Source organism: Cynocephalus volans, chromosome 5 (assembly GCF_027409185.1).
Source record: "Cynocephalus volans isolate mCynVol1 chromosome 5, mCynVol1.pri, whole genome shotgun sequence".
NCBI classification, from domain to species: domain Eukaryota; kingdom Metazoa; phylum Chordata; class Mammalia; order Dermoptera; family Cynocephalidae; genus Cynocephalus; species Cynocephalus volans.
This window is the reverse complement of record NC_084464.1, coordinates 58182279-58205864: the sequence shown is the minus strand read 5'-3', so window position 1 is coordinate 58205864 and position 23586 is coordinate 58182279. Positions and strand designations below refer to the sequence as shown.

At 35.1% G+C, this 23586-nt stretch overlaps 1 protein-coding gene across 1 annotated transcript in view; it reads right to left on the bottom strand.

Annotated features, from left to right (window-relative positions):
- CD2AP (CD2 associated protein) overlaps positions 1 to 20765 on the bottom strand; it is a 121849-nt gene extending 101084 nt beyond the window's left edge. Inside the window, exon 1 of the mRNA XM_063097193.1 lies at positions 20334 to 20765. Coding sequence (XP_062953263.1) covers positions 20334 to 20337 — 4 coding nt within the window. The 5' untranslated portion in view covers positions 20338 to 20765. The remainder of the gene's footprint in view (positions 1 to 20333) is intronic.
- Positions 20766 to 23586: the final 2821 nt, after the last annotated feature.

Sequence of the window (23586 nt, the reverse complement as noted above, 5' to 3'; positions counted from 1 at the left end):
ATTAAGGTCCTCAGTCCAACAACCCAAAAGGAACTGAATAATGCCAACAACCACATGAGCCTGAAAGCAGATCCTTCCCAAGCTGAGCCCCAGATGAGAACCCAAGCCTGGCCAAAACCTTCATTGCATCCCTGCAGAGGACCCAACCAGCCATGCCCAGACTCTTAAACCACAGAAATGATGAGATAATAAATGTGTATTGTTTTAAGCTGCTAAATCTGTGTCATTATCGTTATGGAACAATAGCTAACAAACGTACCCTGAAATGATGATTAGTAAGTATCTATTTTATCTCCCTAAATATTGGATACAACATCATATGTGCATATGTGCATCAATAATTTGTGGGGTTCATAAATGAAAAGCAATAAAAGACTTCCTATTCAAGACAGCAGACTAGCCATATGCCCATCCATCTTCCCCCTACAAGAACTATAGGAAAACAGAAAATACACACACACAAAACTGCAACCAAAAAGCAAAAAAGGGGAGTATAGACATTGTCATCACACCAACATCCCTTCACATACTGCTCTCCCCACTCCTTTCTTTCTCAGAGAACCTTGATTTTATTCAGATATTTTAGAACCCTGTACTTTTCAAGTGAGGGTTCTCCCAGCCCCACAGGGTTAAATCTTGACTAATCTAGACCAGTACCTCCCAAGTACCAAGCACAATCAAGTCATATGGGGAATCTTGTTTAAATGCAGATGCTGATGAGTAGGTACCAGGATATACAATGCTGCTGGTCAAAGAGTCAAAGGTCTAGAAACAGTCCATTTACGGTAATTCTAACCATATACAATTACACACATACAATGACTGGTTTTCAAATAGGCACAGAGCAGATGGATTCTGACCTTCCTTCTGAAAAGGTTTTATTTGACCTTAAAAAAAAACACAAAGGGAGAATGTCCTCCTGCAGACTTCAGACATTCTTTAATGAAGATGGGATGCTCAAAAATATTATGACTGTTTGAGACAAGAAAAACAGAAGACATGATTAAGATGAAAGATAAGAAAGATGAAAATGAACTGAATCTTTGCAGGAATCATAAAACTGCTAAATTAACCAACCCCAGAACTATAATACTTTTAGATTTTTCATTACATGAAGTGGTTTTTTTCTTACCTTTTACGTAAATAGAGAGGATTGTTTTTGCAGCTGAAAACATCCCAACACGGTAAGGGAGCTGGTGAGAAATTTAAACGAATTCTGCAAGTGATAGCTGATAAAGCCAGGAACAGGAAGCCTAGAGAATTAAGGGAGCTATAAATGAGATACCAAACTGCTCCAGAATTCCAGAAAGGCCAGAAATTCAGAAAAGGTGGGCTGACATGAAATGCAAAGATGAACATAGGTAAATTATTCAGTCTCTACACGGAAGGCTGACACCAGTTATCAACCCAACAACTTAATAAGACAAGATGGTAAGTAGCCAGGCATTTTTCTCCCAAGGCAAAAAACTAAAGGGTTTAATATATCCCCCCCCCCAAAAGAAAAATTTAAAAAAACAAGTTTGGGGAAATGATCACATAGTACAGCTACTATGGATGAATGCTGGTTTCAATGACTATTGAGAAATTTAGAGGTCCCCTCCAGAAATGGGCAGCTCCTGACCTGCCAATTCCAAAATTAAACTGTTAAGTCCTATCCACATAAATGGAGTTCCCAATCAGCTTTTTACTTATTTATTCTCAAATATGAGCAGACAATAGTTTATCATGAAAGACCATGATAAACTGAAAAACTGCTCATAAGATGAGCAGTCAGAACTCAAGCAAAAGAGGGTGTCTGAGCAAAGATGGGAAGTGACAACAGTGATGAGAGATTGGTTACAACCAGGGGAACTGATCAAGTAAGTCAATATATTAAGGATAATGAGGGCCAAGTTTCTCTGTGTCCGAGAACAGTTACTTGTAAAAAGAAAAGGCTAGATTCAATCCTGTGATATTGAATTACAATGAGAAGTTTCGCATGAATTTATTGTTTTCAATACATATACAAACAGATAAAGACAGAAAATTACATGTAGATATAAACATATGTATATATTTATCTATATATAGATACACACACATATATTCACTCACATAGCACACATAAACACACACACCCTCCCTCCCTGGAACCAGCAACACCCCAATGGCAACGAGTAAACTTAATGCTAAGATCTTATAAATACCAATTTCTACTAAAAAGAACCAGGAATCTTGGGAAAATGGCTAGTTCCAGGGGTAGGCAGGAAAAGTACAAGATAAGCCTGGAACATTGCGTTACATCAGAAAGCAAGGAAGTTCTCAAAGAAACGAAATGATATCAGTAGCAAAGAAGTTAATCAAAAGAGCTCCTACTGGCCAAATCAGGACAATTTCAGTATCAAAATAATGAAATTAACAGAATTACCCCACTGAATAAAATAAGAAAACATGAGTGGATACAGATTATACATCAATGTGAATTCTTAAATTATATGGTTGCATTGTGATTATGTTATGAAAAGGTCCTGGTTTATAGAAAACACACACTAAAATACTCAGGTGAAAGATATCCATCAGGAAAAACATTCTTTGTACTCTATGTCTAACATTCGTAAAATTTAGTGATTATCTCAAAATAAAAAAAAAAAATTAAAAACATACACAAATTATATCCTCAAAAAATGTAGTTAAAGTTCATAAAAGAACAAAATGCTAAATGAAAAAATAAAAAATAAAAAGATTGTGAAAATGTACATCTTCCAAAATGTCTTGTTAATTTTTTTTGGAAAGGTGAAAACAAATCCAAGAAAATTTTCCAAAAAAGGCAAAACAAAGAGACAAAGAAAACATGCAAGCAAAGACACAGGCAATCAATCCAACATCCAATAAACAGGAGTTCAAAAAGGAGAAAAGAAAATGGAGAATTAACTGTGAAATAATACAAGAAAATCATTCAAGGCTAAATGATAGAAGGAGGTCTGAGAGAGTTCAGTACAATGAACAAATAAAAAAGTACTCTCATCTAGGTGAAATTTCACAAGAATAAACAGATCCTAGAAAGCTCTGAGAGGAAATAAAAGTTTATCTACAAAAGAATGAGAATAGTATTAGAAGACTTCTTATTGGCAATACCAGATTCTAGGAGGAGGAGAAAAATATTCCATACTCTGCCAAATCAGCAAGCAAGCGTAGAGTATAATATTTTCACACACGCAACAACAAAGAAAACTGACTCCCACATATGAAATTATATGATGTTACCCAACAAAAATAAAAATATAAACCACAACAGAGGAAGACACATTTATCCAAGAAATAGCAGAGCCAATTCTGGAGAGTAAGAAAATAAGTGCTAAAATTGCAATGGTGCAACAAATCTAAAGGAACAAAACAGTCTATACTAAACAGGAGACCAAAAGCTCTAGGAGGTATCTGACAGCAAAGAGGAGTGGGGTAAAGACTGTGAAATTTTATACTAGTCTTACAAATCTGGAACTCAAAGAGACAGTGAAGAGAGAAAAACTGTTGATGATTAAAACAAACTCCCGGGAAGGCAAAGAGCTATACAATGTTGATAATATACTCATCACATATACTAGTTGGCTAACAGTAAAAAAAAAAAAAATCTACATGCTACATGGTCATAATAATGTAGAAACTAATTACATTAATTTTGATGATCAAATTATTTTACAGCAGAAAAAAGGACTAAATTATGATTGTAGAACAAAATGTAAATGTTAACAGCCTAGTTATTACAAAGGGTAATAATCCTTAAAAAGGACTGGGAGAGGGGAGTTAGTAAAAGGTCTAGCTAGTAGAGGTCTAGCTTCATCATACAAAGGGCTAAGTCCACAAATACTATATAAGTTACTGGAAGAAGAAATAAAGGTGTTAGTACAGGTTGAGCATCCGTAATCTGAAACCTGAAATCCAAAACGTTCCAAAATCCAAAACATTTTGAGCACCGACATGATGCCATAAGTAGAAAATTCTATACATTCTGTATTTCAGATTTTCAGATTAGGAATGTGTCAGGTATTCTGGTGATGCCACTCTGCTGGTTCGTTATACTGACACATTATTTTTTCCACTGTATTGATGGTATGTCGTATTTTTTACCGTTAAGTACTTATGAGTGAACAAGTGTAAGAAAATGATAGCAGCAGCATATAAATTCAGAGTCAGGAATGATGGTGATGCCAAGCAACCACAGACTGTCCACATGGGTGGCTGAGATACTGACTCCTTTGCTTTGTGATGGTTCAATGTACTCAAACCATTTCATGTACAAAACTATTAAAAATACTGTATAAAATTACCTTCAAAGGATGTGTATAAGGCGTATACAAAACATAAGTGTATTTTGTGTTTAGACTTGGGTCCCACCCCCAAAATAACTCCTTATGTATACGCAAATATTCCAAAATCTAAAAAAAAAAAATCAGAAACTGAAAACACTTCTGGTCCCAAACATTTCAAATAAGGGATACTAAATCTCCATACTCTTAATTTTAGTAAGGTATCCAATAGGGAAATAGAACTATGTTGGGATAACAGTAGAAAGGATATTACATTATAATAAGTAAGCTAATCGTTACCTATCATATCAAAAGGTTAAAAAGTGAAAGTATCAAATCAAAATCAGCAGTACAAACATTTAAAAACATAAAAGCAAAAAATATTAAAACAAAAAGATTCAGACAGTTCAAAGTGGCTTCTGCTCTGGAGAATGAAAGTAGAAGTAGACAATAACGAAGCAGGAAAATACTTTTTCTCATCCTAAGTCATTTAATTTTTTTTTTATATTTGTATATCATGTGCAAATATTACTCTGATAAGATTTATTTATTTTTATTTTTTTGGTGGCTGGCCGGTATGGGGATCTGAACACTTTGATAAGATTTTTTTAAAGCAGTAAATGTTAAAGTGGCTTGTTTAATATTATGGTAAAAAAATGTTTATAACAATGACTGCACGTGTTATAATTAATATGTTCATTGAGTCAAAGAAAATCTATTTTATTTCCCTTAGAGAAAACACCATATGGTAAATAAGGTTAAATTCTTGCTCTTTTAAACTTATTCATAGGCTGGTCCAAAGACAGTGAGTTATCTCAATCAATTGTTCACAGTCAGTTACAGAATCAGCTCCTTGTTCTACTCTTCTCCCCTTCTCACTGCTTGACTCAAAAAAAAAAAAAAAAGAAGAAAGAAATGTATTCATAATTAGGTATGAAATGTTAAGTAAAAAATGGTTAAGAAACATATGTAAACTAACAACATACATTTCTAAAAAAGAAAAGAAACAAAAATATGCATGGAAAAGTACTTAACTAGCTACCTTCAAAATATTAATTAGAGGTTATGTCAGCCTGAAGGAATCTGAGATATTATTTATTATCACCTTTTTATTTCATGTATAGTAAAGAATTAACCTTATCTAAAAGAGAAGTCTGGAGCTTGCTCTCATCTCCTGGGAAGTGATCTCTAGGAAGAGTGTCCTTGTTTACTTGGGGACTTCGTGTTCCTTGGAGACCTTTGTTTACCTGGGGACTACATCAGAGAGTCTAACCACGTTATTAAATTAAGTTGGGGGCTTTAGAGCATCCAGTATCACTCTACCTCCACAGGGCTGGAGACCAAAGGTCAGCCACGCAGGCAGTCAAACTGTATCTCCTCAACAAAAACTCTAGACACCAAGGTTGAGGTGTGTGGTGTCACACATCGTTGCCGGGAGGAGCTAAGGTTTTGTATGACTCCACAGGACAGGACAACTGGAAGCCCCACATTTGGAACCCTCCTAGACTCTGCCCTATGCTTCTCTTTCCTTGATTGATTTTAATATGCATTCTTTAGCTTTAATAAACTGTAAACAAGAGTATAACAGCTTTTAGTAAGTCCTGCGTCCTTTTAGGACTGATGTGAGGGCAGTTTTAGAAATTCCCAAACTCTGCAGTTGGTGTCAGAAGTGAGGAGCAGTCTTGTAAACTATAATCCCTACCTTAGCACTTTTCTACAATAAACATATTAATTGGGTAAAGAATAAGTTACTAAAAACACTGATACTAACCAGACAGTATGTAACAACTCCATTTACTCAAAAGTTACAACTGTTTAAATAAAATCCTATTTAACTCAAGAGTTTTCTATACAATTAGCAAGCAGGCCATCATTTCAAGAATCAGTAACCTCCCAATTTCGGAAATTCACACAACTCATTCTTCCGTTGAAAACTGGCAAACTCCGAAGCAAATTAAACAAAACCTTTCCACTATTTAAAACAGTTATGTTTCACTGATTAAATAAAAAATAAATAAATAAAAATAAACGTTGACTAAATACACTATTTGGGGAAAAAAGAATACGTACATCCTGAAAAACACTCCACAGTGTATATATAGGGTATAAAACACTGCAAGGGCATACAAACCTTTGTCTATCTTTCATTTCAATTGTTATTACCACTGAGACAGAAAGTGAAATTAAGTTAATTACTTTGGCTAATTATCAATTTAGTTTTCAAGTGTGCAGAAAGCAACCCGCATTAATGAGATATCACATTTTAGCAATTACGTGATCTGCAGGGATAAAAAGATTTAAAAACAAGCCATCAAAGGACCTGAAGTAACAGAACACTACATAATTTGAACTAACCTTCCCAAGAAAGGCCAATAAAAAAGCTGGATGAAACAAGAAAATCACCTCCTTAAAAAGATCTAAAAACTAAAAATACAGTAATATCACCAGATGAAATCCAGGTGAGGACTGGAACTCAGAGAGGTAAGCACAATATTGGTGCCTCTTTTGCTTTGGGAGGTATCTGCCAGTCTTACAGACATGACTAAGAGGCTAAGACTTGCCATGGTAGGGTATAAAAGCAGAGTCCAGGACCTATCAAGGGTGGTACCTCTGAAAAACCACATGTAATTTGGGATAGGACCTAAACACAGTAGCTCTTATTAATGTTATTTATTTGACTCAGGAAACCAAGACAAAAGAGAAGTAACCAAAATTCTCTCTGGGAGAAGATATCCTAGGCCTAAAACTGTGTCAAGATTATTTTTTAATTTACAAACATCCAGAGACAAGCAAAACTAACAAGGCATGTGAAGTAACAAAACATCATAAACAAGTACCTAGAGAAACAAAAAACAATAGAAACATTCCAATGAACTTAAGATAGTGGACTCATCAAATACAGACTTTAAAATAATATTTACTATACTCACAATTATAAAAGTTCGGCTTGAAAAATTGACACAGAGCTGAAAACTGTAGACAGTGAGACAGTAGCAAATATGAAAAAGACACCACATAGGTATTATAGACCTGAAAAAGACAATAACCAAAAACAGGAACTCCATGGATGAGTTTAAAAGTATATTAGAAACAGCTGCAGTGAAAGGGCTGCTAGGTAAACAGGAGCTAGCCAAAATGAAGCCAAGGGAGACAAAAATATGGCAAATATAGAAATGAACATTTGAGACACAGAAGATATACTAAGACAATCCAACATGTTTAACTGGAGTCCCAGAAAGAGAAAATAAAAAGCAAATATATGGAAAGTTAATATCTATGAATTCACCAAACTGCTAAAAACCATCTATCCATAGCCTCAAGAAGACCTAGCAATTCCAAATAAACAAAAAAATCTACAAACCCAACATAATAAAAACGCAAAAAGTCCAAGGGAAAAAAATATCTTAAGAAAAAACAGGCTACCAAAGAAGCAACACACAGACTAATAGCTGACTTCTCAGCAGCAACATTGGAAGCCAGAAGGCAACAGATTAGTATCTTAAACGTGCAGAAAGAAAATAACTACAAACCATAAACTCTCCATACCAGAGAAAATATTCTTAAAAAGAGGGAAAAAAATAAAGATACTTCTGATGATTCAGAACTGGAAAATTATACTTAGATGATTTTCATATATTTTATTTACCTTATTTTAACAAAATCTCTACTCAGAAGTCCAAATGTCATTTCAAAATAGTATATGTTTTTCCAGTAAAATTAACCTACTCTTTAAAAAAATTAGCTTGTTGTAAAAGTTACTCTCATACACATTAAAGCAGCATTCCATTTTTAATTTTTTTTAGATTAGCAACTACATTTAAAAACACAAACTTCTCATTTATTAGAGCTAAATGAACCATATCCTCCTGAAGTCAGTAAACCAGATCCTCCAAATAAATTTCATCCATCCTATTCGGGGATATTTTTGCCAATATATGAGTAGCCATCCTCTCTAATGCCAAATACTGAAACTATGTTTACTTAACTGATCAATTCTAAGCTACCTCCAACAGCAATACTGCACTTGTATGGTTAGTTCATTCAGTAACCCACTTCCAATACATATCTCAAAAGATTGAATACCTGAAAGAAGCCTATCACAATGATCAGTGAAAAATAAATTTAAGCCACAAGAGACTACAGAATGCCCAAAGAGGTTGATCAATTCAACATTCTAAAAAGAGATGCTACAGAGTTGGACCAAACTCAGAGGCCTAGAGAAATGTGAGAACCTATAAAACTGGGCTGGTTCTTGGATATGCTATAAAAGCTAAAACCCTAAACATCTGAATAAAATAGATAAGTTTTTATTTAAAAAAATTTGAATTACTCAAGAGAAAAATCAACAGATCAATAATCCAGGGGAAAAAAATCCAGAAGTAGTCTTAAAAACACTTCAAAAACAGTTCCCAAAAGTAGACTGTTTATTTTAAAGATTAATTTTTTAAAAACTACCATAAAACACAAAACAAGCCTACAAAGCTCCACTGTTTAAAATAATCATTATGTGAAATAATTTGAATGATGATAATTTGAATGACCAAAGATTACACCCAGAAATGTACTCTCTCAAATAGATATGGTCCTAAAAAAATGTCAGTAAAGGGAATTCAAACTTCTAACTGGATAATTAGTCACCAAAACCAAGCAGAGTCTATCGTGGGATAGGTTCAATCTTGGAAAATCTAATTTATCATATAAATAGACGTGATCCTTACAGATTCTAAAATAGTATTCAATAATAAAATTTAGCATTTGACTGTATGAATCCCATCCCTCTCGTCCCAGTAAAAGGAATGAGGTTTTAAACCCAAGCTTTTATTTCCAGGACTAAGTATTTATTCTTTACCATAAATGGAGAAATGCAAAACTGATTAGCATTGCTTAATGTCATTAACCAATGACATTTCATTATTTAAGTCCTCTATAGTTAGATACCAGGTCTATTAGTCAAAATACTGATGAAAAGCACAGTATGGTCCCTAAACTTCTTTTAGTTATATAATAGTATCATCCCTAAAGTTTTTTTTAGCTATATTAGAATTTCTGTCATTTATTTTCTCAGGCTTGTTAAATACAGAACTGATAAGCAGCATTTTTTACATGTTTTTCAACAGAGATAAGTATATCTAAGTCTTTCTTAAGGTAGTAAACAAATTGCACAGAAAACTCACTCTTCCACTTTGTACCTCAAGTACTGTTCAAAGGTTTGCATAGTACCATATACTCTTATCACATATCCAAAGAGAAAAGAGAAGGAAATCTGATATAAGGAAATTTTTACACAGTATTACATTCCTTCTAACATTACTAAGTTAGATCAATGGATGACAGATATCCACAAAAATAACCTTAATAAAAATTTTAAAAACAAAAAAGATTTTAATCTCCCAAAGACTAATTACTTAAGAGTTAGTACTAAAAACAGTTACCATCTACATATGATTAATGCCTCCTTCTAAAATAAATCCTAAAAACAACATACAAAATTCATCTAAGAGCAAGTAAGTTGAAAAATTCAAATATTCTTCATTCCTCCTCTTACTCCCATTATTAACTGTGAGAAAACACTAGAAATTAGTTTTAAGCATGTTTCAGGACAGACCAAAAAATACCAGATGAATGTTCGTCATAAAGTTATACAGAACTCACCAAAAAAAATCCTATGAAAACCTGTTGGATACAGAAGCAAAAGATCGATGTGTGACAGTTAAAATTTGTTAGAAACTTCTTAAGAGAAAATAGTTGCCCAAACACAAGAACAATGTGTAATACCAATCCACCTTTTTTAGGTGATAAATACTTAAATTTCTTTATTTTAAAAACACATTAGGGTAGTCATTTCAATTCGTATTACTTGGCTTTTTTAAACTCAACATTCTGTCCCTTTCCTAAAATGTTTTAAGAAATAATTAAGACAACACACTTTAAAATCAGATCAATACAAGTTTGATCCTGTCTTCTCCATATCCTGTCTCTGACCTTGAGCAAGTAACAATTTCTCTAACTTAACTCCTCAATCTGAAGAATGGGAACAATAATGTTTTACCTCATAACGCTCTTGCGGGGATTACATATTCAATACAATGGCCAGCATAGTAAGCATTCCCTAAATGCTAATAATTAGCAAAATATCAGCTAAAAAGAAATTTTAAACTTAACCAAAAAAAGGGAAGTTGCTATAAAAGATTTCACTTGCTCTCTAAATAGACTTTAAAAAATAATTAAGTTATATAGACAACTACAAGAACCTATAAAAACAACAGACTTAAGAATAATGTTTTTAAGCGTCTATCAAAAATACACACACACAAAAAACCCCTAAATTCTTATAATCAAAGAATAAGGATTAAATTCAAATTTCCAAAAAAACATTATAGGCCAAGATTGAGAGCAGGGAATCATTTTTTACTCATCTGTGCCCCAGCACAGTGTCTGACATATAGTACGTATTTGTAGCACTGAAATGACAAATATGTTGGCTACAATTTTAAATTCTACCGCTTCTTGGCCTTTTAGCTAAGATCAAGTGTAAAATTTTAAATTCTAATTCAGGTTGTTAACTCTGATTTTCAATGAATTTAGTTTTCCTGTCTAATAGTATAGCACAAGTATAATCATACTCAATCTTCATTCCACAAATATTTGAGTTGCTGCTACCGGAAGGCACTTGTTCTAGGTGCTTGGGATACACCTAAGGAAAAAAGGTCTCTTCACTCCAGGAGTTTATATTCTGACAGGGACAATCAGAAATAAATAGTAAGTGTAATAAGGAAATTACAAAGTAAATTACAATCTGGATGACAGAATGGCTAAAAAAAAGGAAGATCAAGAATGCCTGTTATCTGTAACCCAAATGACAATTCCCAGAGGAAGAATTAGCCGTTTGTTCCACATTTTATAGTGGTTAAGAATACAAGCAATGGAATAGGATTGCCTGGGTTCAAACCATGGCCTTGAATTAACTACTACTACTGTGCTTGTTTCCTAATCTATAAAATGAAAGTAACAACAGTACCCCAAAATGTATAGATTTGTTGTGAGAATTAAATGAAAGACAATGCATTTAACAGTCCTTCTGAAATATTTTCAGATCACAGAACTCACCTGAAATCCCATGAAGATCATAGACCCTTTTCACAGAACAATTCCATCACAAAGGTCCACGAAAAAGTTTAAATGTTTAAAATTGACAGGCCTGTGAAATGTTTACCCCATGTCATTTTGGGGAACTTGTTACATCTCTAAAAATTATTTTTGTGTTTTCCTTTTCAGGTCTTCACCAACAGCATTCATTTATTTGTGAAATGCCACTCAAATCTTAGTTATTTCTGAAGTTACACAAGCATTATAAACTGAAAGAACAGCTCTCTTATTACTAAGACCAAATTATACTTCCAAATCACAGTCTAAATGTTGTTCAAAAACTTCAAATCCTCTAATACACCAGCAGATCATGTACCAAAAACCACATTTTATGTGGAAAACAGAATAAAATAAACATAAAGCCTATTATATGCAATCTACTAAAATGAGCATTTTTATGAGAAAATATATTTAATTACAATAAATCATCACCAATTAAATATCTAATAAGATTGCATAATGTCTTTAAAATATTTTCATACATATGCTCATTAGCTTCACAACAAACTTATATGGTTTACATTCTTAAACTGCACTGTTCAGCTGGTCAACCACCAGCCACAGGTAAAGACTGAGCACTTGAAATGTGGTTAGTCCAACTCAGGTGTTACATAAGTGTAAAATACATATCAGATTTCAAAGACAGAAAAAAAACGTAAACTATCTCATTAATCACTTTTTACTAAATATGTGTTGAAATAACACATTTTCTTTAACTCAACATATCTAAAATATTAAAATTAATTTCACCTATTCTTTTTTATTTTTTAATGTAGCTGCTAGAAAATTTAAAATTTATATGTAATTTAACAACTTAGTATGCCTCAACGAATATATATATGTATACTTGTTTCATGACACCCACCTTAAAGATGGTATAATTTTACAGTTCAAGCAACACTGTTTTAAGTTATTTTAAACAAACTTTTTAAAGCTAGAAAAATAAGTCTTCATGCCTAAATTTAACATGACAAATTGGAGACTCATACAGAAATTCTCCCATTTGCAAAACAGGTAACTTTCCCTTTATTTTCATACATGGAGTAGGGAATCAGCAGACCCACCTGACAAGATGCTTAGTATCCCAGATTACTGATTCTCTACTAAACAGATGTAAGAGCCTCAATTAAGAACCACATAGAATTAAAGAATTTATTTCAAAAAAAAAAAAAACAGGTTAGACCTCATCCATCAATTTGAAACAGTAATTCCACTGGGCAATATTTTTTTTACTCTGGTTTAGGTGGACATATTTCAATATATTTAAACTTTGCATTATTTGTTAGATTGGCCCTCTCTCCCCGATTACTCCAAATTAAAGTATTATCGAGTCAGACTTAGTAAACACATAGCAAGTTCCCAATTTACTGCTAGTCATTAAGAATGTTAACAAATTTTTTAAATATAATAAAATAAGTGATGTGATCTCTGGCCTCATCAATGAGCTCAGAACAAGTAAGGTCATTTACACATGAAATTAAGAGAATAACAAAGGAGTTTTTATTTAGACTTTAATCTATGAAGTTCTAATCATAAGTTCAACTGGGTTTTATATATAAATATAAAAGATTATTAATATAAAAGATATAATATAAAAGATATTATATATTTAATTAGCAATGATTTATTGCAATTAAATATAAGAATATAAAGAATATAAGAATTTAGAATTTTGTGGAAAAGGAGTTACCTTGAAATTTGAAATATAGCCTTTATATTTCCACTTGACACTCACTCTGAAATTTTAACAGATTTATTTTCATCATTTAAGGTAATTTTTTTGAACTGCTTCCTAAAAAGTGTTGGATAAGAGTGGCCAAATACGTAAGTAAAAATGGACTCTTCATCTTATATGGCGTACACACATGCGCACACATACCAAAACAGCAAGGCAAAATACTCCTCAGGATGCAACCTGCTACAGCAGAGCAGAAATTTTAATTAAAGCCTAATGCAAAACTTTGATTTTAGGAGAATACATTCCCAAATAAACTAAAAGTTGTTTCTAACACAAAGAATGTGGAAAACCCCTGCAGAACAGTATGCTTTTGTAAGACCAACTTTAAATATGTTTCCTAAAAACATACTCTACTTTAACCAGGACTACATGATCTCAATTTCAGAAATACATGAACGTCTACACTTATAATCACAAATTTGGCACTTGATTATTACAAAAATCATGATAAATTCAAATGACACTCTTATAGTTAATAAAGACAGTCTTGATGTTAGGTACATTTCTGGCCTTCTCAACACCTAACCACTGATAGGACACCCTAAAGGATAAGACAGTTTTAATATTTCAGGGAAAGGGATCTCAAAGGGATCAGCTCAAGTGAAGGTTGCTTCTTTCTAAAGATCCACTGCCTGGAGCAGAGGAAAAAAAATACTTTGGCTACTGCCAAGTACCCACTATATCATCTCTGATCAAACTAATGAAATGAATAAACCCTATTTGCCTTCCAAAGCAGGAATCTATATTCTGATCGTCCCTACACTTCTCTGACTACATTTTAATATTTGTGACACTGGAACATATCCCCTTAAAGTACTACATACCCCCTCTTGTTTGAATTTCTAATGGATTCACATGTTAAGTTTCATTTCTGTAATGAAGTCTTATTCCTATCTCAATACTATAAGCCATCCCAACACATTTATGACATCCATAAATAACTGAAGGGAGAAAGAGGCAGGACCATTTATATCAGAATCCAGGGGTCATGGGAAATTAAAAAAACAAACAAACAAAAAAAACCCCAGGTGATTCTAGTAATATGCCCAATCCCTAACACTGTTGTAAACTACTTGAGGCACCAAAACTTTTATTTGTCCTAAATCCCCTAGCACCCAGCATGGCCTTAATCACATTCCTCATATTAAGGCAAATATTTCTTGATTAATTTATCAGCAGTTCCTTTCCTTGATGATGTGACTTTGTGACAGAACCTTTCTCTTAATGTTTTTGGTAACTGTTTGTTTCTATTACCATACTTAAAAGTATTTTTCTACTAGACTCCCCTAGTGATTAGATGCTACAGTCACTCCCTTTTGAAACTACCTCAGACATTGAATCATCAAAAGGAACCTGAGCTAAGTGACACTGATAAGTACTAAAACCCTGTTAGTACTCTATTTTGCAAATGAGTTGAGAAACAGAACAGAACTGTGATGGCAAGTTTAATAAGCTACACAAAATTTGAAAGATTATAAAATGCAAGTTTACTGGAGCCACTGGAAAGTACCGATATGGTATATATAGGCTCTGAGAAAGAAAGAGTCCATAACACTACCATACCTGACACTAGATCAACACTTTTAGCCAGATATCAATCTAGAATAAATTTTTTAGAAGCAAAGTTTTTTCTTAGAGTAAATGCTCCTTTAAGTGCATACAACTAGTAAATATACTTTTGATAAATCGAATCAGGTTAAACGGAAATGATCAGGTTAAAGAGTACAACATCAAAGCATCTGAAACCTTCGGAAACAAACAAAAAACAAAACAAAGCAAAAAAGCAGTAATGTGAAGTTTAGTACAAAGAAGGAAACATTTAGAAGCCCAAGAGGAAAATGACTACTTCACTTGGGGCTAAAACCAAGTTTGATTCAAAAATGATAGTACTATAGCATGGTCTTTGGTCAGAAAAGTCCTAAGAAGATGAAGAAAATTCTATCTGCTTAATAGTGGTAATAGGACTGGCCAGTTAATTCAGTTGATTAGAGTGTGATGCTGATAATACCAAGGTCCAGGGTTCCATCCCCATACCAGTTAGCCACTAAAAAAAAAAAAGTAATAAGTGTCTCTACTGTGAAGTAGTCTAAACATCTAACATAACCTCTAAAGAAAGCTGGGGGGAGTGTGAGGGAAGACTGAAAAGAACAGGTACACTCTACCAAAAATAAAATTTTTAAAAAAGTCTAATAAACTAGCCTTTCACTTCAATGAAACCAAGGGACCAACAAGTAATATTACTTTCAAGTTTCTTAATGCCCTACTCATCCATTTATTATATTGGCAGTTATAAGCACTTAACATCCTTAAGGATTGTGTACTTTCTGAAACGGAAGGGTATGCTGAAATTTTGTAATCTGCTTTGCACTGGGTCTGAAAGAAAGGAAACCAAGTGAAAAAGAGACAACAGCAAAGAAAAAGCAGGCACATCAAAACCCTAGGATTTCCAAACTATGACTAGGGAATATCCGAGCACTCAGAGACCCCATTTCACCCCACAGTTATTCAGGACCACTGATATCACACTTACAGATTCAGCTACTAATGTACACTACTAATGTAGTCCCAGGACAGAAAATATATAAAAAGTCTACAGTTTAGGAGCTCAGTTTCTCGTCAGCATTACTGCTTGGCTCATCCTAAACAATTCCAAAAACTAAGCTCACTTTTCTTTCTGCAAACAAATACCTACCTTGTATATCTGACTTCGTTTCTCTATGGCTAGGTCTTCAAAGCTGACTGCCAGACCCCATTTCCTCCCTTTTCCTCCAGGATGCCAGTCTGAATCTCTATCTAGTGCTTGCTAAGAACCACCCAGCCCACTCTCATGCTAAATTGGCCTGCTCAACCTATCTTTCTTCACGCTACATTTTGCTACACATATCCATGATGCTAACAGGCTGACCATAGGCATATATGGACCTCCATCCAGATTAGCCAGACTAAAGTTCTGCCCCTTTCTCCATCTACAAAGATTTACTGCCTGACTGCTGAGATTATTAGGTCCCTAAATCCTGCTTGTGTTTAATCTGTATAGTAGTCAGATATGAAATCCTATAACAAGCAAGTCACACTCCATCACAATTACCCAATATACCTAAATTTCAATGACATCATATTAGGTTTTAGTAACTCTTTCTTTTCTGAATGGAAACTCTGAAAACTTTCACATCTTTCACAACTTGCTTCACCAGTTTACCTAGGAAACAGGTATGCAGCTCTGCCCTATTCCCACCGAAATCAAGAATCATACACCCTTTTCTCTGCCTGTCTTCAAGCCCTTGACAAGACACTACTTTATACACATTAGAATATTAAACATTTTTGTTATACTCAAAATATAATTAACAATAGGGGAAGACATTACTTGACAGAGAAGGGGGAAAAAACAACAGATTTGGATTATGCATAGATAAAAATTGGGGGATTTTTGATTGGCAATATAGCATGCACCAACAACACTTTGTGTTTTATAACTTTTTATCTAAAATGCCTTAAAAATTAGCTCTTAGTTAATGTGACATCATTTTACTTTGCAAATCCCTCTTTCAGAGAGGTATATGACATACTTCAGGCATGTTTCTATAGGAAAATATAAAATATTATGAATGTGAATTTTCCCCCTTAATGTGATTTTATGGAATTTAAACTATTCTAAGTTTGAAACACTAAGGAAAATATGATATGAATGCTTACTAATTAAGGAGCAAAATTAATAGATTTGCCAGTGATTCAACTTTGAAACAAAAATTTCCTAATATTCTTTTTTCGTGCTCTGGCTTAGTTTAATTAAAGTACATCCTGAAACCGAAAGGTGCCATCAGCAGGCAATTTCCATTTGCAACTACTTATCCGTATGAATCAAGATTTTCTCCAAACAGTGCAAAGTAAAATAATGAAATCACTCTACTACAAAAGTGTATATATCATCTAAACCAATTGAAAATTTCTGTTAAAACAATCTCATGATTGATGTGATATCTGCAAGCTTATAAAATAAATTTAAACTAAAAAGTTCATAACCTTATCTAAAATTTACAGAAATTTAATTCTTAAAATCAGCTTAGTTTTTCAAAAATAAAAATTCACATATAGTAACACTTTGTGCCATTTACTTTGTCTTATTCTCCTCCAAAATGCAAATCTGTATTTTTGGAACAAGAAAAATAAGTACTGCCCCTCTAGCTCCCTAAGATCTCCCCACATTCTTCCACACAGAATGCCTCATATTTCTTGATGATCAGCATTTTTTCACATTTAACAAACGTAGAAACTAAAAACATTAGTTTAACATAAAATTCAAATAAGTCTCTACTAGTATTCACACCACTTAAAAATTTGTCCTAAGCAACTAAACTTATTACCAACTAAAAATGAACTTTCTCACAGTACACCCAAGAGTGGTTGAGTATTTCTTATCTGAAATGCTTGAGACCAGAAGTGTTTCAGATTTCGGATGTTTTCAGATTTTAGAATATCTGCATTATACTTACACTCCAATGAGCATTTCCTTTAAGCGTCATGTTGGTGCTGAAAAAGTTTTGGATTTTGGAGCATTTAATATTTTGGATTTCAGATGGTCGATCGGTAAAGAAAAAAAGTATCTTCCTATGTAATTTCTGTAAGATTATATTACATAAAATTCAATTTCTACATTAATACAAAATCACCTCATCCTACCGGTCCTTGAAAGACAATAGCCTGCTTCTAACAAAGGTCAAAAATTGAGAATTGTTTTTTTCAAGTTGGTACAAGAATTAGGGAAATCATTTGAAAATAAAAATAACCAACGCTGGCAATGTTCTAATAAGCACTTTACAAGTATTAGCTCATTCACTCCTCCTAACAATCTGAGGTTGATACTTTTTTCCCATTTATAAAGAAACTAAAGCACAGAGAGGTTAAGTAACTTGCTGAGTCACACAGCGAGTAGGTAGAAGAGCCAGGATTTGACCTCAGGTAGTCCTCCCATCCAGAGCCCATGCTCTTAACTCTCTAGTTGTAAAACCACCACTTAAAAGGTATCTAAGTTATCTCAAAACTAAGTTTTTAAGATTTTTTTCATTCTGTGACAAATCAGATACAGTATCATGTAAACATTTTAGAGTGCATCTTATATCTCAAGAAATAAAAGCAGATAAGAAAACCAAGCAAATGAATTTTAAAGAAGAAACTCCCTTTAAATGAACTTGAGAATTTTAATATGATTACATGACCACTAAGTTTAAAGTACACATTCATATGGAAATGTTTTACAAACACTTTTCAAAAATTAGCTATAAATACTCCAAGTAACAGACCTTCAAAACACATTTTGAGTAGTCAAGTTGAGAGTATGCTAACGTCGAAACTTACCAAGACTATCTGGCAACTCACCTAACCAGAACAAAGTAAAAAAGTCACTACGAAAAATCCTCTGGACAATCAAAACAGGTATTCCAATGTTCAAGTATCGGTATCCATTTACTTTTCACAATAGACGACCTCACATGCTAAGGGCCTATATGAATGATTTCCACACTTCTAGAAAAACAACAAAAGGGAGGATGAAGGGGAACACTAAAAGCACATCCACGAGCAAAGCAGAAGAAAAAAAGGACCTATTTTAAATAACTTCAAGATGCAAAGAAATGTTATTTAGCATCGGATCAACAATACCAAATATTGGATTAAACATAGATTCTCAAAGGATCACAGTAAACGACAGTCACAAATGATGACCCTAGATCATCAAAAGAGGTTTAATCATATTCTGCATCCTATTCAAGACAGAAAAGAACCGTATATTTAATTTTAGTGTAATTTTCATCCAAAGCAGTTAAAGGAGTTTTATAACTTAATACTAAAGAAATAAGCAATTACCCTGTAGGCTCAACTCATCAATTAGAAAGGAATTCATTTGAAAGTTCCAAATAGCAAACGTTTTGTTTTACTGTTTCTGAGTTCAAGAGCACTTTGTGTAAAAGTGACCTCAAAGCAGGAGGGAGGTGGGGGAACATAAAATTAGAAAGTCTAAGAAAACAAAGAATAGCTAGGCGAGTGTCTGTAAACACTACGCGCAAAGTATCCCCCACAAAACAAAGTGTGGGCAGAGGGTGCCACATCAGCAGTACTCTGTATTTGTCCTGCTTCTAAATCATCTGTTAGTTTCATGTATTATTAATTTTGGTAATGGTTTGTTGATATGAAGCAGTACCAACTCTCAGGTGCAAAAAGTGATAGCGTCCTCCTGATTTACTCTACAAAACCAAACTTTGGTTTATTCTAACAGAATACGCTTTGCCTTATGGCGGCACAAGTTTGATTTCAAAAAATAAAAAGCTATTCTCTTTTAAATTACTTTTAATTTTTAAGGGATGGAGGGAGTTAGTTCCTAGCCCACACCGAATTCTGTTACCAAAAGAATTGTCACACCACTTAACGAAACTTCTTTTCAAATCAGACCGCAACGCATTCTGCCTTAACTCCAAACAAAACTTTAAAACACATAGTAAATAACATATAAGGCCTTGTACTTTTCTCTCCTCCAGCAAGGAAGTCTAAGTCCAAACAGGAAATTACTCCTCAAAGGGTTCAACACTGAAATCCTATCAAACCCCAACCCAGTCCTCAGAAGGAGATTTAATATTTAAGTGCCAACACACTTGCCTAGGTAGAACAGAAGTAAAATACTCAAGCTTCTCTATCCTCGAGGCATACCCTGCAAGTTTTGGCAAGAAAATAAAGTTGCCTTTTCTGACTCCCTCTCTATATATCTTTAAAAGCCAAACAGACCTAGACAAAACCTCGCAGAAAAAATAATGTTAAAAAGGCTACTTTGTCAAGTTTTTCGATCTCCCTCCCCGATCCGATAAGGAGGGAGAGGGAAAGAAGGGACTAGGGGAGGGAGAGAAGCTCGGGGCAGATTTTAGCCGGGCAGTGGGCGAGGAGAGGTGGCCAGGCGCCCCCGCCCCCATTCCCGCACCTTTCCAGCGAACTGGAAAACAGGTGGAGGGGGAAGCGCAAGACGAAGCACCCGCGAGCCCTCCGACCAATTTCTCCGAGAGAAGAGCAAGGTGGAAGGCAGGGCGGAGAGGGTTGGGTGTTGCATCGCAAGGCTGACACCATCGCCTCCCCGGATCGGGAGGGTCGGGATGGGCGGCGGGAAGCTCCCCCGAGTCTCTTACCCATGCTGGGGGCGCCCGCGGGGAGAAACCCGGCGCCCACTGCTCCTCCTCCTGTGGCGGGCGCGGCCACTGCTGCGGCAGGAGGCGGGCCCGCTGCTCTGCGCTTGTCCTTCCTGAGCTCAGGCGGGGAGAGGAGGGGCCTCCATCCGCTTCAGCGCGGCCCGTGAGGCGGCAACAGCTCTCACGCCTGGCCTCCGCCGAAGCCACGGCGGCAGGAGGGCCCTTCCCCGCCCGCCCAGACGGCGGCTTTCCCACCCCTCGTCGTTCCCACAGGGCCGTGGGACCCGCGGGTTCGCCCAGCCCTCGGCTCCAACCCCGAGCGTCAGTCCAGCCTCCAAACCCGCCCCACGCTGCTCCTTACGCGCCCGCCGTTCTAGAACGCGACGCCGAAGTCTGAGGTGGAGACAGGGACACAGGCCGGGAAGGTGCGGGGAGCTGGGACGGGAAAGAGGCAAATCTCGCGAGAACGCCCTCGTTCTCCCTGCCCCGCCCCCGCCGCGTTAGGGCTCTCTCCCCGGACCCCGGCTGGTGCCAGGTGCGGTGACGTCACGGCCGGGGTCGCGCGCCGCCCGCGTCCAGGTGCATGGAGCGGGTGCGGAAGGAAGAGAGGCTGCGGCTCGTCCTCCCCCCTTACAGATCAGAAGCATTTCTTCGTCGTCAGGAAAAAAATAGGCACGAAAAAAATTCTGTTTTACAGAAATAAATGATTGGGATCCTTAGTCTCTTGTCAGCTGAAGACAACTTTCTAAATCTCTTTTCTCTTTTGAAAGTGTAATTTTTGTTATCAGGCAAAAGAAATGGGCATCATGTTTTGAAATATTGTCAGGAATTTTACCTAGCGTCAGTGTGAAGGAGGGCATGGGATGGTTGTAATCAAACATCAGCCTTTCCTAGAAACAGTATTAATTCAGCCAGTTTTTTTGCTCTCCTGTTTAAGTAGTCTCAATTCCTGGGCAGATATGTGTTTGAGCAACATTTGTTGAACGTCAACTGTTGTGCCTAGTGCTTTTTCAAGAAATTATGTCATTTAATTCTCACAGTCATCCAACACAAAAACTGCCTTGCCATTTTGGAACCAGGCAGACATGGGTTTCTGAAACTCAGCATAGTCATTTACTCAGCCTTGGATAAATTAACTACCCTGGCTGGACTTCGGTTTCTTGAGTCTGCTGAAAGAAATCTACAGGTAGAGCACGGTGTCTGGCACAAGGTAGCAGCCTTGTAAGTATTTATTCCCACTATCTCCTGTAGTCCTGCTTTTGCCATCTTTTAATTCTTTTTTTTACTTCTAAAAAGATTGCATATGGTAATTTTATAACGAGAATTGTCCATCTTACAAGCAGAGACCAAAAAGGAGGGGAAAAAATTTAATATGCACAGCTAAACAAGATGTTGACTGTGTTGTACTGAAATCATGCAACATGGTGTGCCTTTTCTCAGTCAGCAAATATTTATTGGGTATTCTGTTCACTGTCCCCTACCATGCAACCCCCCCCCCCAAAAAAAAGTTAAAATACAGTCCAAATTCTCAGGAACTTTACATTCTAAGAGATGGGACATGAACACATAAAATTAATTAACAGTGTGAGGTAGCAAGGGTCAAATGCTTGAGAATTTAAAGGAAAATAAATTACTGTGGGCAAGGTAAGTGTATGAATTTATCTGAAGCTTAAAGGAAGGCAATAATTCAGTGAGGAAGAGTCCTAGAAGTAAAGAGTTGAGGTGGCTATGCAAACAATTTTCCTGAGCCTTCAAAAAATCTTCCAAGAACCTCAAGCAGCTCATAAGAAAGTAGACCATTTAAGATGTGGAAGAATGACGCTGTGAGAAGCAGAAGAGAATTCATGAAAGGAGACTAAGAAAAATATCTACTGAAAGTGACCTAAATTCCTAGGTCTGTACAATCCTAGATATTTAAAGAAAGATTAATGAATACAACTGAAGAGAGTTTAAGGAAAACAAACAGAAGTGGGGGGAAAGACCATTGGGATTTGACAATAAGGTTACCTTTGAAAGTATAATTTCAGAATATATACACTATATAACTATATATTCGAATATACATAACAGAAAATTCAGATTAAAGGCTTCATTGATTAAATAATAATAAGGAAGTAGAGGTTACAGGTAGATAAAGTGACCATACTTTCTGGACTAGAAGACAGGTCACATGATCTGACAACATGACAAAACATTTATAATCAATTTTGTCCTAGAAATTTCAGGACCTGTATTATCTCTGTAAGAAACCAGGTGTTTTAGAAGTTTAAAAATTAAAATAAGCAAATTCAGTTTACAAATTCGAGGGCATTATCCCACTGAGGTAATGTTGAGATGTTAGATCATAAAAATTAGAAGGATCAGGGAATAGGACCCATAAGAAAGGTTGAGAAAATTGAAGTAAAGCTAAGAAATAATCACAGTCCCAAAGTTAGTGCCATCTTCCAAAGACAAAGCCAAAGGAAACCACAACAGAAGAATGAAATCTAGAACATCATTTTTAAATGTACAAAATGGTATGTGAAAAGTACTTCCTAAGCTTTTGAGTGCTATGCAAATGTTAATTATTAATTACTCCATGGAGTTCTTTTCATCTTGTAAATCTTACTGCTCACCCAAGTTTTAAGAGGCCTTCAAGGTGTGGCACTATGTTTTATACATTTTGTATGGCTAGTACTGTCCTCAGCTCAAAACATTGCTTTCTTCAGCAATAATTATTGTCTGGTGAGAAGGTAATCTCATATATTAAATTAAACCTCAAATTCCTTTCAGCTTAAAAACAAATTATCTTTTACTTTGCCTTTATTTTCTTCATTGCTATCATTATATTGAGTAGAGTTTATTTCCATCCATCTGTCCTCATGCTTTGTATTTCAGGACAAATAGACTAATGCCACTCTGATCATTCACATTCCTGTTTCTGTTGAGTAGTGAATATGTTGATCTGGCATCAAAGAGAATATTACACTCTCTGTGTGAATGACACAGTTTCAGACCAACCTAATTCATGCTAAATTGCCATCATTTCTTCCTAAAATTTTCTTAGGAATTTATCAAAAGGTATCTATATTGAAAATATCATCTACCTTTTATCCTTCTGGTCAAAACTAGTTTAATCAGGAAGATTATGCTGAAGAAAAATAAGTCAGATTTTAACTGTGTTATTTTTAAAGTACTCATTTAGCTCAAATCTTGCAAGCAACTAATTCTTTTTGGTTTCTTTATTCTTAGTTCCAAAATAGTAGATTTCCTG